The sequence below is a fragment of the Pyrenophora tritici-repentis genome, chromosome 5 (assembly GCF_003171515.1).
Source record: "Pyrenophora tritici-repentis strain M4 chromosome 5, whole genome shotgun sequence".
Taxonomy (NCBI): domain Eukaryota; kingdom Fungi; phylum Ascomycota; class Dothideomycetes; order Pleosporales; family Pleosporaceae; genus Pyrenophora; species Pyrenophora tritici-repentis.
Genome location: NC_089394.1, coordinates 1106215 through 1117546, shown reverse-complemented (window position 1 = coordinate 1117546; position 11332 = coordinate 1106215). Strand labels below are relative to the sequence as shown.

At 48.0% G+C, this 11332-nt stretch overlaps 5 protein-coding genes across 5 annotated transcripts; 4 read left to right on the top strand and 1 right to left on the bottom strand.

Moving 5' to 3' along the window:
• Positions 1-271: 271 nt before the first annotated feature.
• Positions 272-990, top strand: PtrM4_104050 (CorA, Mg2+ and Co2+ transporter; the record flags this gene model as incomplete). The annotated part of the gene is made up of 2 exons (XM_066107536.1): positions 272-715; positions 763-990. The coding sequence occupies 2 exons, from the start codon at positions 272-274 to the stop codon at positions 988-990; spliced, it is 672 nt and encodes a 223-aa protein (XP_065961985.1).
• A 1121-nt stretch (positions 991-2111) lies between these two features.
• Positions 2112-3649, top strand: PtrM4_104040 (uncharacterized protein; the record flags this gene model as incomplete). Its single annotated transcript, XM_066107535.1, has 2 exons — positions 2112-2116; positions 2173-3649. 2 exons carry the CDS (start codon positions 2112-2114, stop codon positions 3647-3649), a joined length of 1482 nt encoding a protein of 493 aa, XP_065961984.1.
• Positions 3650-3812: 163 nt separating this feature from the next.
• Positions 3813-4181, bottom strand: PtrM4_104030 (uncharacterized protein; the record flags this gene model as incomplete). The annotated part of the gene is made up of 1 exon (XM_066107534.1): positions 3813-4181. The coding sequence occupies one exon, from the start codon at positions 4179-4181 to the stop codon at positions 3813-3815; it is 369 nt and encodes a 122-aa protein (XP_065961983.1).
• A 697-nt stretch (positions 4182-4878) lies between these two features.
• Positions 4879-7398, top strand: PtrM4_104020 (Dimer-Tnp-hAT domain containing protein; the record flags this gene model as incomplete). The annotated part of the gene is made up of 1 exon (XM_066107533.1): positions 4879-7398. One exon carries the CDS (start codon positions 4879-4881, stop codon positions 7396-7398), a length of 2520 nt encoding a protein of 839 aa, XP_065961982.1.
• A 251-nt stretch (positions 7399-7649) lies between these two features.
• On the top strand, positions 7650-8126 carry PtrM4_104010 (uncharacterized protein; the record flags this gene model as incomplete). Its single annotated transcript, XM_001936202.2, has 1 exon — positions 7650-8126. The coding sequence occupies one exon, from the start codon at positions 7650-7652 to the stop codon at positions 8124-8126; it is 477 nt and encodes a 158-aa protein (XP_001936237.2).
• Positions 8127-11332: the final 3206 nt, after the last annotated feature.

Here is an 11332-nt window from a genome sequence, read left to right as displayed (position 1 = left end):
TGTTGCGGAGTCTAGGTTCACCCTATGCTGATCTCGACCCATCTTCACTCGTGGAAGGGCTATTTTGAATATCACGAGACCTTGCTACTGAAACTGGTATGTGGCTCTTCTATAGGATGGTGCATCACCCGGATAACATAAGATACATGGCATACTAGTGTAAAAACGTCACTGTAGGCGCCAGACACGCCTAATAAGTGCTTACCTGCATTGTCAAATATTTTGTGTCCCCCAGGTGGTACCAGGAAACTAGTTAACAAATCAATAGGACATGAAGTCGGCTTGCACATCGTTTGAAGAACCATCCGTCAGCTTTGATACCCTGAAGGAAGTGCGCACTGTTGAGAGGTGCCTACTTCCACTCGATCCGCTACTCACCTCATTTATGGACGTGACTCCTGATCTCCATAAATTATGCAACGTCTTCCGAGATGCGAACGGAAAGAATAACGAATCAATTGCCACCGTCCATTCAGCCATTAGTAACTTCCGTAAAGAGGCACAATCATACAAAACTCAGGTTCTTTACCTTCACAGCCGATGCCAGTCGACTGTACAGTCTGTAGTAGACTCGCTAAACCTTGGGTACCAGCAGCTCGCGCAGAGCCAAAGTCAGAACACTTTGGTAATGGTGAGATCTGCACGCGAAGACTCCGTCGCAATTCGAGCGATCACATTCGTAACATCGTTCTACCTGCCGTTTTCTTTTGTAGCGGTAAGTCTATCACCTACCATAAGTGCCTGAAGCTAACAATTTGCCAGACTATATTTGGTATGAACCTCGTAGATTTTGACTCCGACTCTCATAATCTCCTTGTTTCAAAGCAATTTTGGATGTACTTTGTCATCTCGATACCCCTTACAATCGCGACATTGGTGTGTTGGAGGTGGACGATGCAGGCATACAGGCAAGACTATTTGACAGACGACATTAAGAAGAGGAAAGATACCAAGACGATGGACGCCACATCCGATATGGAGATGGTGTAGATTTAGAAATCAGCGGAAGTACACGAGCCCGAATCACATGTAGGTGCACAGTCCGCAACAATCAATTAAGTGGGTCCTAGAAGGTTCAGATTGGATTGATTGATTACCGCTTTAAGCCTAGTAGTTACCTATAGGAGTTTAAGCCCTACCTAGATAGGTAAGTGGGTCTAGGAGAGTGACCGGATTGAATTGATTGTTGCGGAGTCTATGTAGGTGTTATAAGATACTTGACATACTAGTGTATCAAGGCCACTGTAGTCGCCAAACACACCTATTGGGTGCTTACCTACACTGTCAAATACTCTAGGACACCCAAGTGAATCCATCACTCTCCTTTACCACAAATTTTGCTCCGTTGTGATCTCTCGTTCCTGGATTCAAGTCATCTCAAATCCATCAGTTCTGCACTCCCAAGTCTGCGCAGTGGACGTATCTTCTGCTTGGCTCCTGAGGAATTCATCTCTGCGCGATGCAAGCCTCTCTCCATACCCACATGTAGCCCACGGTTTGGATCCAAGATGCAAACACCACTCCAACGGCTTAGTCACCCGCCTGAAGAGAGTCTGAGAGGTGTACTTCAAGAGGAACCCCGTTTCGACTTCGAGTTGCTCAAAAACGTCCTCCAGGTCTTCGTTGCCTGTGTTTGGCACAAGCCAGTTACAAATAAACCATGCAAACAAGTTGGCTCCCGCGAACAGTATCAAGACCAGTGATCGGAATGGTCTGGTCTGACTTGGTCTTGGTCTGGTCTAGACCGCCAAGACTTGGTCTGGTCTGGCGATTTTTTGAGACCGTGGTCGGACCGGTCTAGATGATCGGACCGGTCCGGCTATAAATAGGTCCACGTGACTAGATCTTAGACTAATCTAGCCAGAAAATTTAGCACAATATGAGTCATTAAGATCAAGGTAAGTCTTCTACTTACATAGAACAATCAAGTCCTTAACAACCTACTTATATACTATTGTTATGGAGCCTTCAACACCAACCTCACCGTCCCCATCGAATATTATAAGACTAGATTTAACGTCTCTTACTCCATCTCCTATCCCCACGTCCAGACTCCGCAACAATCAATCGGATCGGCATGATTGATTCCTATCTAGGTTAAAGGCTGCCTAATGAAGTAATTCTTTAACCTATATAGGAATCAATCATGTCAATCGATTGATTGTTGCGGAGTCTGCCCACGTCATCACCCACCCCTATACTATCACCCACTCCTATTCAATATCACGAATCTCCAGATGAGTTCGTGCAGGGCGGTATCACGTACGTGAAACGTGCAATAATTGCAAGGAAGGATTTCCGTCAAGGTACATCACACATCTGGAAGTACGGACTCCAATACATTCGAGATAGCGATAAGAAAGAGGTGTATTACTGCCATGAGTGCAGGGTTGGGAAGAGCAAGCAAGAGTTGTTTGTCATCAATGGCACTTCTAGGATCCGGAATCACCTGGAACAGAAGCACCAGATTGATCCCCAGAGTGGCATCAAGCGAAAGGGTTCTGTACGGAAGTCTATAATCGACCAGCAAAAGGATGGGGCTGCTTCCAGCATCTTTTTCTGGAAGGAGTCAGTAGAGAAGTTTAAAGAGCTTCTAATTCGTTGGATTGTGTACTGCCATATCGCCTTCTTTCAATTAGAGAACCAGTACTTTCGTGAACTACTCCTCTTTTTAAATCCGGCACTACTCAACCACCTCCCGAAGGCTGCGAAGACTATCCGAAGCTGGGTAATGAATGCATTCATATCGAAGAAGCAACAGCTTAGGGAGGACCTACACCATTCACGGAGTAGGATCTCTATCTCCTTTGATCTCTGGACTTCACCAAACCCTTACGCTATCCTAGGCGTCGTCGCTATGTGGATTGATACTACCGGCATGCGACGTGTTACCGCTTTAGGTATGCGACGTATATACGGCGAACATACTGGAGAGAATCTTGGATCGGTGGTCCTTGAATTGCTGGAAGAATACGACATTAGCGGAGATCAGATTGGATACTTTATGCTGGATAATGCCTCGGCAAATGATACCGCTGTTGAGTTTATACTCAAGGATCTCTGCCCATGGATGAAGTCAAAACAACGTCGTCATCGCCGGCTGCGTTGCTTGGGCCATGTCATCAACCTCTGTTGCCAGGCGTTCCTTATGGGGCGAAACTGTGAGAAGTATCTTGCGAAGCTGGAGAAGCATCATCAACGTGGCGACTATACGAAGGTGGAAGAGCTCTGGAAGAAGTTCGGATGTTTGGGTCGTCTTCACAACCTGGTGCGATACATCAGGCTTACTCCACAACGGCGTGAGGAGTTTGCTACAATTATTATCGGCGGAGATCTTTCGCAATTCGACGGGCTTGAGCTTATCCAGAACAACTCGACCCGCTGGAACTCATGGTTTTATTCGATTACACGTGCATTAAATGTTCGAGAACGTTTAGAGCTCTTCTCGGCTCGTCATGTACCTGGAAAGGGCTCCGTAGGGATCGCGAACTTTAAGCTTGATGGACAGCACTGGTTTGAGCTTGAAAAGATTGAACTCGCTCTCAAAGACTTCTATGCTGCAACTTTGCTTTCTGAAGGTAAGAAGACGTCACTTGCGGACTGGTTTTCAACTTTGGACTGCCTTCTCCGGGAGCAGACTTGTCATTAAGCAAATCAAACAAACTTTGGACGCTGATTTGATTTGTTTGTACAAAACTTAAGATTGTATTTGAGTTGTTTAGTTTGATAGTGTTTTAGGAGGCCGTTTGTTTGAAAGTTTGATAGATTTGATACTGTTTAGGTGCTGATCTAATCGTATATCGTATATATTACTAAGCTTCGCTGTCCCACTTGCATATTTCGTATATTGCAGCTACCTCAGCGTCAGTTACATCGCCTGAGTTGTAATCAGATGGAGGCTTAAAGCCAGCGTCGCGCCAGCTTCGTATACACTGTATTGCTGCAAGCAGTTGTGACCCAATTTTGCGTCGCCTTGGCTCTAATAAATCACCGAGCTCGCTGAACAGCCGCTCGCACTCACAACTTGAGGCTGGTATTGTTAATATATCGATCGCCATACGCGCTAGGTTAGGATACTTTGGGCGTAGGCTTATCCAATAGCTAACAGGATTACTACCTTGTTCGAACTGCTCCTGCGTCCAGCGGAGTTCAAACCGTCGCCAACGCTCCAGCTCATCCATCTCTGTCACCTCAACAATGCCATAAGGCTCCGCATTAACGAGCGCGTTGATGGCGTCGTTGATACCACTTGAGAGCCGCACTGGTGGGCGACTTTGGCGCTGTATTTGCGGCTTATAGAACGCCCAAAGTTGTTTCAACCCAGCGTTGTTTGCCTCAAGCCAGCTCGGTTTGTCGCGCCAGCTGTTCTCACAGTAGTTCTTGTAGTATGGGTGGAGGCAGGTAGCGGCAAAGTATGCGGGTGATTCGTCGAGCTTAGTGTAATACGCGTTAAGCTTTGCCCAAGCTGCGCGCACACCTGAGATCAATCAAGCTAGCTTGATAGCTTGATTGGAAGATTGATGCCAAGCCAATTCAATCAATCCAGCCAAACCTCATACAAAAACGCAATCAATCCAGCTGAGCTTTTCCGTGAGCTTGATTCAGATTGATAGCTTGATTGCCTTAAGTATATAGTAGATTTCGGTGATGAGGCAGCCCATGAGGCAGCTTAGATAGCTGTAAAAGCTCTATACTGAGCTTTTTTTGGTGTTTTAGTTACGCCGTGTAACATTGAGTAATATCCGATAGCTCCGTGTAACTAGCAGCCAGCGCGTCGTCTCATATAGTATACTCCATCTCCATCTCCATCACCCACAATACTATATACTTTTGGTGTTGCAGATCTATCGCCGTATACCTCACCTCATCGTCGCCCTCATGCCGCCCAAAAAACGCGTCTCTGATAGCGCTCCCTCGCCTAGAAAGCGCGCGCGCGGCACTGCGAGCCAGCCCGTCGCGATCGACTCGCAGTCATATCAATCTCAGCCATCTGCTCTATCTCCGCCGCCTCCATATACACATACTTTCGAGTCGCGATTGCGCGAGTCGCAGCCCGAAGACGCTATCGTCGCGCCCGCCGAGGGCAGTGAGCAAGCTACGCTCGCTCCGTCTTCTGAAGCCGCCGACGACGCTGTAGATGAGGCTTTTGACGCCCATCTCGAAGACAATTATGATGGCATAGATTGGGGTCGCCTTAAGCTGTATACGAAGCCTATCACGACGCACCAACACAAGCGGAGTTGGATCTATCGCCACGGCTATCGCGTCGCTCTTCTCAAAGATCCAACCCGCGTATTCTTCATCTGCCACTGGTGTTTCAAGCACAAGCTCACGGATATTGGTATTGGGATATACAATACAAGCGCAGCAGTCTCGTCAGCCGCGCGCCACCTCAGCGAGCAGAAACCTGGCCATAGGCTAGTAGCACCAGGCAAGACTCCAGTTGCTAGTGTTTACAACGCGCTCACCACTGCGAGAGTCCCTATCTCACAGGCAGTAGCTAATCAGATTAACGGGTTTAGCAAGCAGCGCTTTAGGTTTGCCGCAGTAGACTGGCTCGTCGCGAACAACCACCCCATCTCTGAGTTCGAAACACCAGCTTTTCGACGCCTAATTGCTATCGCCAACCCACTTGCAGAAGCAGCGCTCTGGAAGAACCACAAGAGCGTCTCCCAATACGTCATACGACTGTTTGACTGGCTCAGGCCCCGCGTTGTCCACGAGCTGTCACAATCGCTTAGCAAGATCCATATAAGCTTTGACGGATGGACAACGAAAGGCGGCAAGCGCGGGTTTCTCGGTATCGTCGCCCACTACGTCAACTCAGATGGCAAGCTCCGAGACCTGCCTATCGCGCTGCCTCAGCTCACAGGCGCTCACTCCGGCGATCGATTAGCTGAGGTTGTATTATCAATCTTAGAGCAGTTTAGCATAAGCGAGCGCACACTCGGTTACTTCGTCCTCGACAATGCCTCTAATAACGACACCGCTGTCGCTGCGATTGCCCACGAGCTTAACTTCAATCCTATACACCGACGCCTCCGCTGTGGCCCTCATACGATCAATCTGATTGGGCAGAGACTGCTCTGGGGCAGAGATGCAGACTCATACAACAACGAGGGAGTTGACGAGCTCGCCGACGAGGCAGCGTTTATAAAGGAGTGGCGAAAGCACGGGCCTTTAGGCGTACTTCTCGATATTGTCAACTATATCCACACACCGCAGCAGTACAATCTTTTTGAGAAGGCGCAGCGTACAGCTTACCGTGAGCTACCTCACGACGCAGACGACAAGCTCACGATACTACAGCCAATCAAGCCAGTAGTCACACGCTGGAACTCATACTTCGACTGTTTTGAGCGAGCTATAAAGCTCGCGCCGGCCATCAACGCGTACGCGAACACCCACATACAAAATACAGCAAAAGAGGATATCTACGCCGACTCACAGGGCAAAAATCGGCCTGCTGCTCCACAGTGGATGAGATCAGACGGCCTCACAGCTGCCGATTGGGCTGTTGTTACCGACTATATAGAGGTTCTTAGGCCACTTAAAGAGTGTACAAAGCGCTTTGAGGGACGTGGCGAGTATAGCTTTGGCGCGATCGCTGAGGTGATCCCAACGTTTGAGTTTCTACTCACTCAATTAGAAGCTCGCCTCCTCTACTACGATTGCGTAGTCCATGACGCTCACGACGAGGCACCCGAAGATCACCTTCCTATTAATCTACGCGCAGCGCTACTTAAGGCGAACGAGTACTACGCTAAACTCGACGACTCGCCAGCTTACTACGCTGCTACAATACTCCATCCTCGCTACAAACACTACTGCGATCAAGCGTGGGCTGAGAAGCCTGACTGGCTGGCGCTTAATAATCTTAATTTCCAGGCACTGTGGGCGGATTACAAGTCGCTGCCGTTACCGAGGCCTTGCTACACACGCGCACCGAAGAAACCGAGCAATATTGACGACGCGATTGACGGCATTATTGATCCCACACGCGGCAATACTAAGGAGGATGAGTATGAGCAGTGGAAGCGCGAGCCAATCGTTGGCAAGGGCACCGATCCTATACAATACTGGTTCGGGCTGCGCGATCAATATCCCAACCTTAGTAAGATGGCGCTTACTATACTCTCTATACCCGCTTCAAGCTGTGAGTGTGAGCGCGTCTTCAGTGAGCTCGGAGATCTACTAGAGCCTCGCCGACGCTGTATATCACCTGAGCTACTAGCAGCACTACACTCAGTACGACGATGGAGACGGGCAGGTTTTGGTGGCGGCGACAACGACGATATGGGCCAATCAAAGCTTACCGACGAGCAGATGGACGTTTTGTACGAGCTTAGCAAGTGGGTGGGCGAAGACGACGATCTAGATACATGGGACGACGGCTGAGACTCAACACCAAAAAATATATACAACTTTCCTATTTGGGAATCAAGCACCCAAGCTACCAATCAAGCTAACAACTTTCCGCCAAGCCAATTCAATCAATCCAGCCAAATCTCATACAAACAGCCAATCAATCAAGCCGGGGGCTGTCAGCTTGCTTGATTGATTGATCTCAGGTGTGATCGCAAGGTGGCGGCGACCAGGAATCACCCTGTGATTCACTTGATCCTGTTCAATTTTCCGACTTGCTCAGAATGGAGGCAACCAAATCCCCCACAAACGGGGAAGACATTGTTAATCCATCGGATCAGTTGGATGGATCAATTTTGGAAGGACCACCACAACACTCCCACCTCTGTGAAGCGATCAAGAGCGACGACGATACCGAGGTACAACAGGAATTGGACAGACACGGCGTGACTTTGCTAAAAGAACCATGCAAATCCTGCAACAAATACCCCATCCACACAGCCATCCGGGGCCGTGCCTACGAATCTCTCAAAGCAATTGTTATAGCCTCCGACTCAGCCGTCGCCAACATCCCCTGCCCAGAAAGTGGCGAAACCGCAATCGAGCTAGCAAGTTCTAGTTCTTCTTACAGAAAGGTGCTGGAAATATTCCTGTCGCGCTACGACATATTCAATGTGACCAAAGAGCTTTTCAGACAGCGCAAAAAGGAGGTGAACGATGAGACCAAAGCAATTCTAAAGAAACTTCAGAAAAGGTCATAAATGCAACCTGGAAAACATAATCTTGTTGAGAGACATAAGTAGCTGGTCGTTACTATACAGCGGTGTAGAACGATATATAAGCTGAAGTCTAAGAACTGTTGGAAGATTAATTATCAATTCCATTTCTGGTATCTATCTAAATGGCATGTGATACGCCTGAATTTGAGCGCATAATGGTTCTAGCAGAGTACTATCATGGAACGTGAAATTATGATCCAGTGACGGTTCTTAGACATCTAGGAATATAAGGTCGTTGCAATGAGCACGTAGAGAATCTCGGAGTCCATCGTTATGTCGCATCCGATGACCCGAAACGGTCATGGTCCTGAGCGCATAAACAACACGCTCTTATCGTAATATAACAACACCCGCTGTTCAGTACGGAGATCATTGAATGGACTTACGATCCAATGCCTGCAGCCTTATTCCATTGGTCTCTGATGCTTCCAGGTGTGTGATCTGGAAAATACGCCGATCTAAGTTCTTCCGTTATAGACCACGTTGAAATACTACGCCAATGCCAATCAAATGGCGTGCGACAATTACCCAGATCATGATAGACAAGCACTGCGATGTTGTATCCCTTCCGTGCACCTTGCCAGAGTATAGTGATACTGTAGTCTGTCGGACAAAATGTACAGGATCCGAACGCAGGACCACAGGCCCGAAATTGGTTTGATGCTTTTCCCGTTTTAGCGAGCTCGGGAAGCTGTATGGGTGGGCAATCGGGAATACGATCATAGTTATTTAGTTGTGAAAGAGTGAGATGTCGACAGACATCATTTCCCCCGTAGTCGATGCGATTTCTGAGTACTACGAAATCGCCTCGCAGATGCGTCAGGGATATGACTGACAGTACCAAAAGTCGATCATTGGGGATGTTTGCATGCTGGGATACCGAGATTACGAATCCATCCAAGCGCTCTTCGGGTCGGGCTCGTTTATTGAGTACATGAAGGGGCGGCCCGTGTTTGGGTCCGTAGAGATGTCGGTTAATGACGAAGCGCGCATAATGGTAAGGGATGTGACAGATAGCTGCGAGGAAGAGATGATCGTCTAAGCGTTTCTAGCATTCTAGACGTTCTTTGTAAATCGGATCGATGGATCTGCTCCAGCGTCCATGCCAGCGATGCAGCTTTATACAGTGATGACAGTAATAGACGTACGGAACTGATGAAGGTGGAGAAAACGTGTGTGAACTTGTTGTATTGGAGCTACGGGAGAAGGGAGAATATCTATGGTGCGCGCACGGAGCAGCTGACTAACCAGTGCCTGGCAAATCAGAACACGGGAAGCCTGATTCACCGTGAATACTAGTGAAGGCTCTCACCGCGTCTTGACAGGAACATCTTTCTCTAGCAACAACAACAACTTTTCTTTCTCTGCCAATTGCAAAGGCAGACTGCGCCGTTTCAAGAGACCGTAGAGACTCCGGCAGGTCGGCGCATTCGTCGAGATGTGTTGCGATCATTAGGATGATCTCCGAAGGGAGATTGAGTGCAGACCAATTTGATGGAGCGCGCATCTGCCGGAACAGTCTCGACAAGCGGCCAATGGTCTCCCGGATGACCGCCACGACTATCATGGCTGGGTTTGCAGGGCGGACATGGGGTACGGCGTTTCGAGTAAGGAGTAGGATTAGTAACGGCGACGCCATTTCAATGCGCAGATGTGGTGAGGAGAGTATGCTAGGGGACCTTTGCCGTGTGGTTACTCCACTCTGAAGGCCAGATGTAAATTTTTGAATAAGCGGGAATGTGGGAGGTACAAACGATGGAGGTTTTGGCTTACGCGTAGAGATCTTCCATCTCCCCCCTCTGTACCATGGTACGTACGTACCTACCCTTAGCGTATTATATACAAAAACCCTCGATCACGTTGTTTCACATAGTACTACCGAGCTTTCTGTTGTCACTAAACAGCTGTGTAGGGTAAGGGAACATTGTAAGCTTAAGGTTAGGAATGATTAGAAGTTAAATGGTCAGTCTTCTAGTTCATAAAACTTAAGGCTACCATAACCTAACCGCATGAATGAAATGCTCCAGTCGTAATATCACGCCACGCACTGTTTACTATAGACTCGTTTGATGACTTTCTAACCCGCTGTATGCTCCAAATTACACAGCAACGCAGCTGCAACTTTGTCGTAATTGCGGCTACAAGCTTCACAAGTTGCGCGCTCAAAACTTTGTCGTAATCGTGCTAGAGACGAGGCTTACTGGCAGATCCACTCCTTGTGCCCACAACTGCCTGATTGGCTACCTGGCTAAGCTTTCCCGATTAGGACCGATTTCACCGTCGTGGCTTGACACCACACATGACCTTATCAACGTCGCTAATGGCAGCGGATAATAGATAATATGTAGCAAGGTGGCATAGTTATGTAATATAATTGTTCTGGTAGAGGCTAAATAGAGGGCTAGCCAGGGTCAAATGTTTACTAGTGGCGTTTTGGGAAAGATCTCCGGAAGGAGCTAGAGGCAAAAAAAACTTCAAAAAATTTAAAAACATACAACAGCGGGGATTCGCTAGTGGTCACCCACCTAACTACTAATCCGCCGGTACACTGCTTATATATGGCTGAGCGGACGGGAAGCCTAGTTTTCAGTGTCCTATGGTCGTATGTGAAAGACTGAGTACAGGTATTGAATAAGTAGTACACAAATGTAGCTCAGAGGTACGGTGTACAACTACAGGAATTAGGACAATATTAACAATATGGGCGACCCCCTTCATATCGCAATCAACTTTCGATGGGCCATATATTCCAGGATAGACAGCATTGCCAACAGGACGCTAGTACCACTGCTAAGAACCTGAATCCGTCATACATTCCCTCTCCATTAAACTCGTAACATTATCTGCGAAATCGTAGGAATGAATAAAGTCTGAGGGGCCTGTCGAGGCGGCAGCAGAGTGTGAGGCCGAAGCACACTCAACATTATATCAACCTGATGCTCGCTCCATCGACATCAGAAGTTCAAGTGCAGGGACGTACGAAACGATCCGCTCCACTTGCGAAGGAGGTCAACGGTTCGTGATAAAGAAAGCTCCTTCCTTTGGTTGTGCGAATGTCCCATTAGCCGCCAGCATGAACGGTAAACAGCATTCATGGAATACGAAGGTAACTGACCAACGGAAACAACTTGGACATCGACCAAAATTTACTTGGAGGGGATGCAAACATAAAAAACGAGTGGTACACC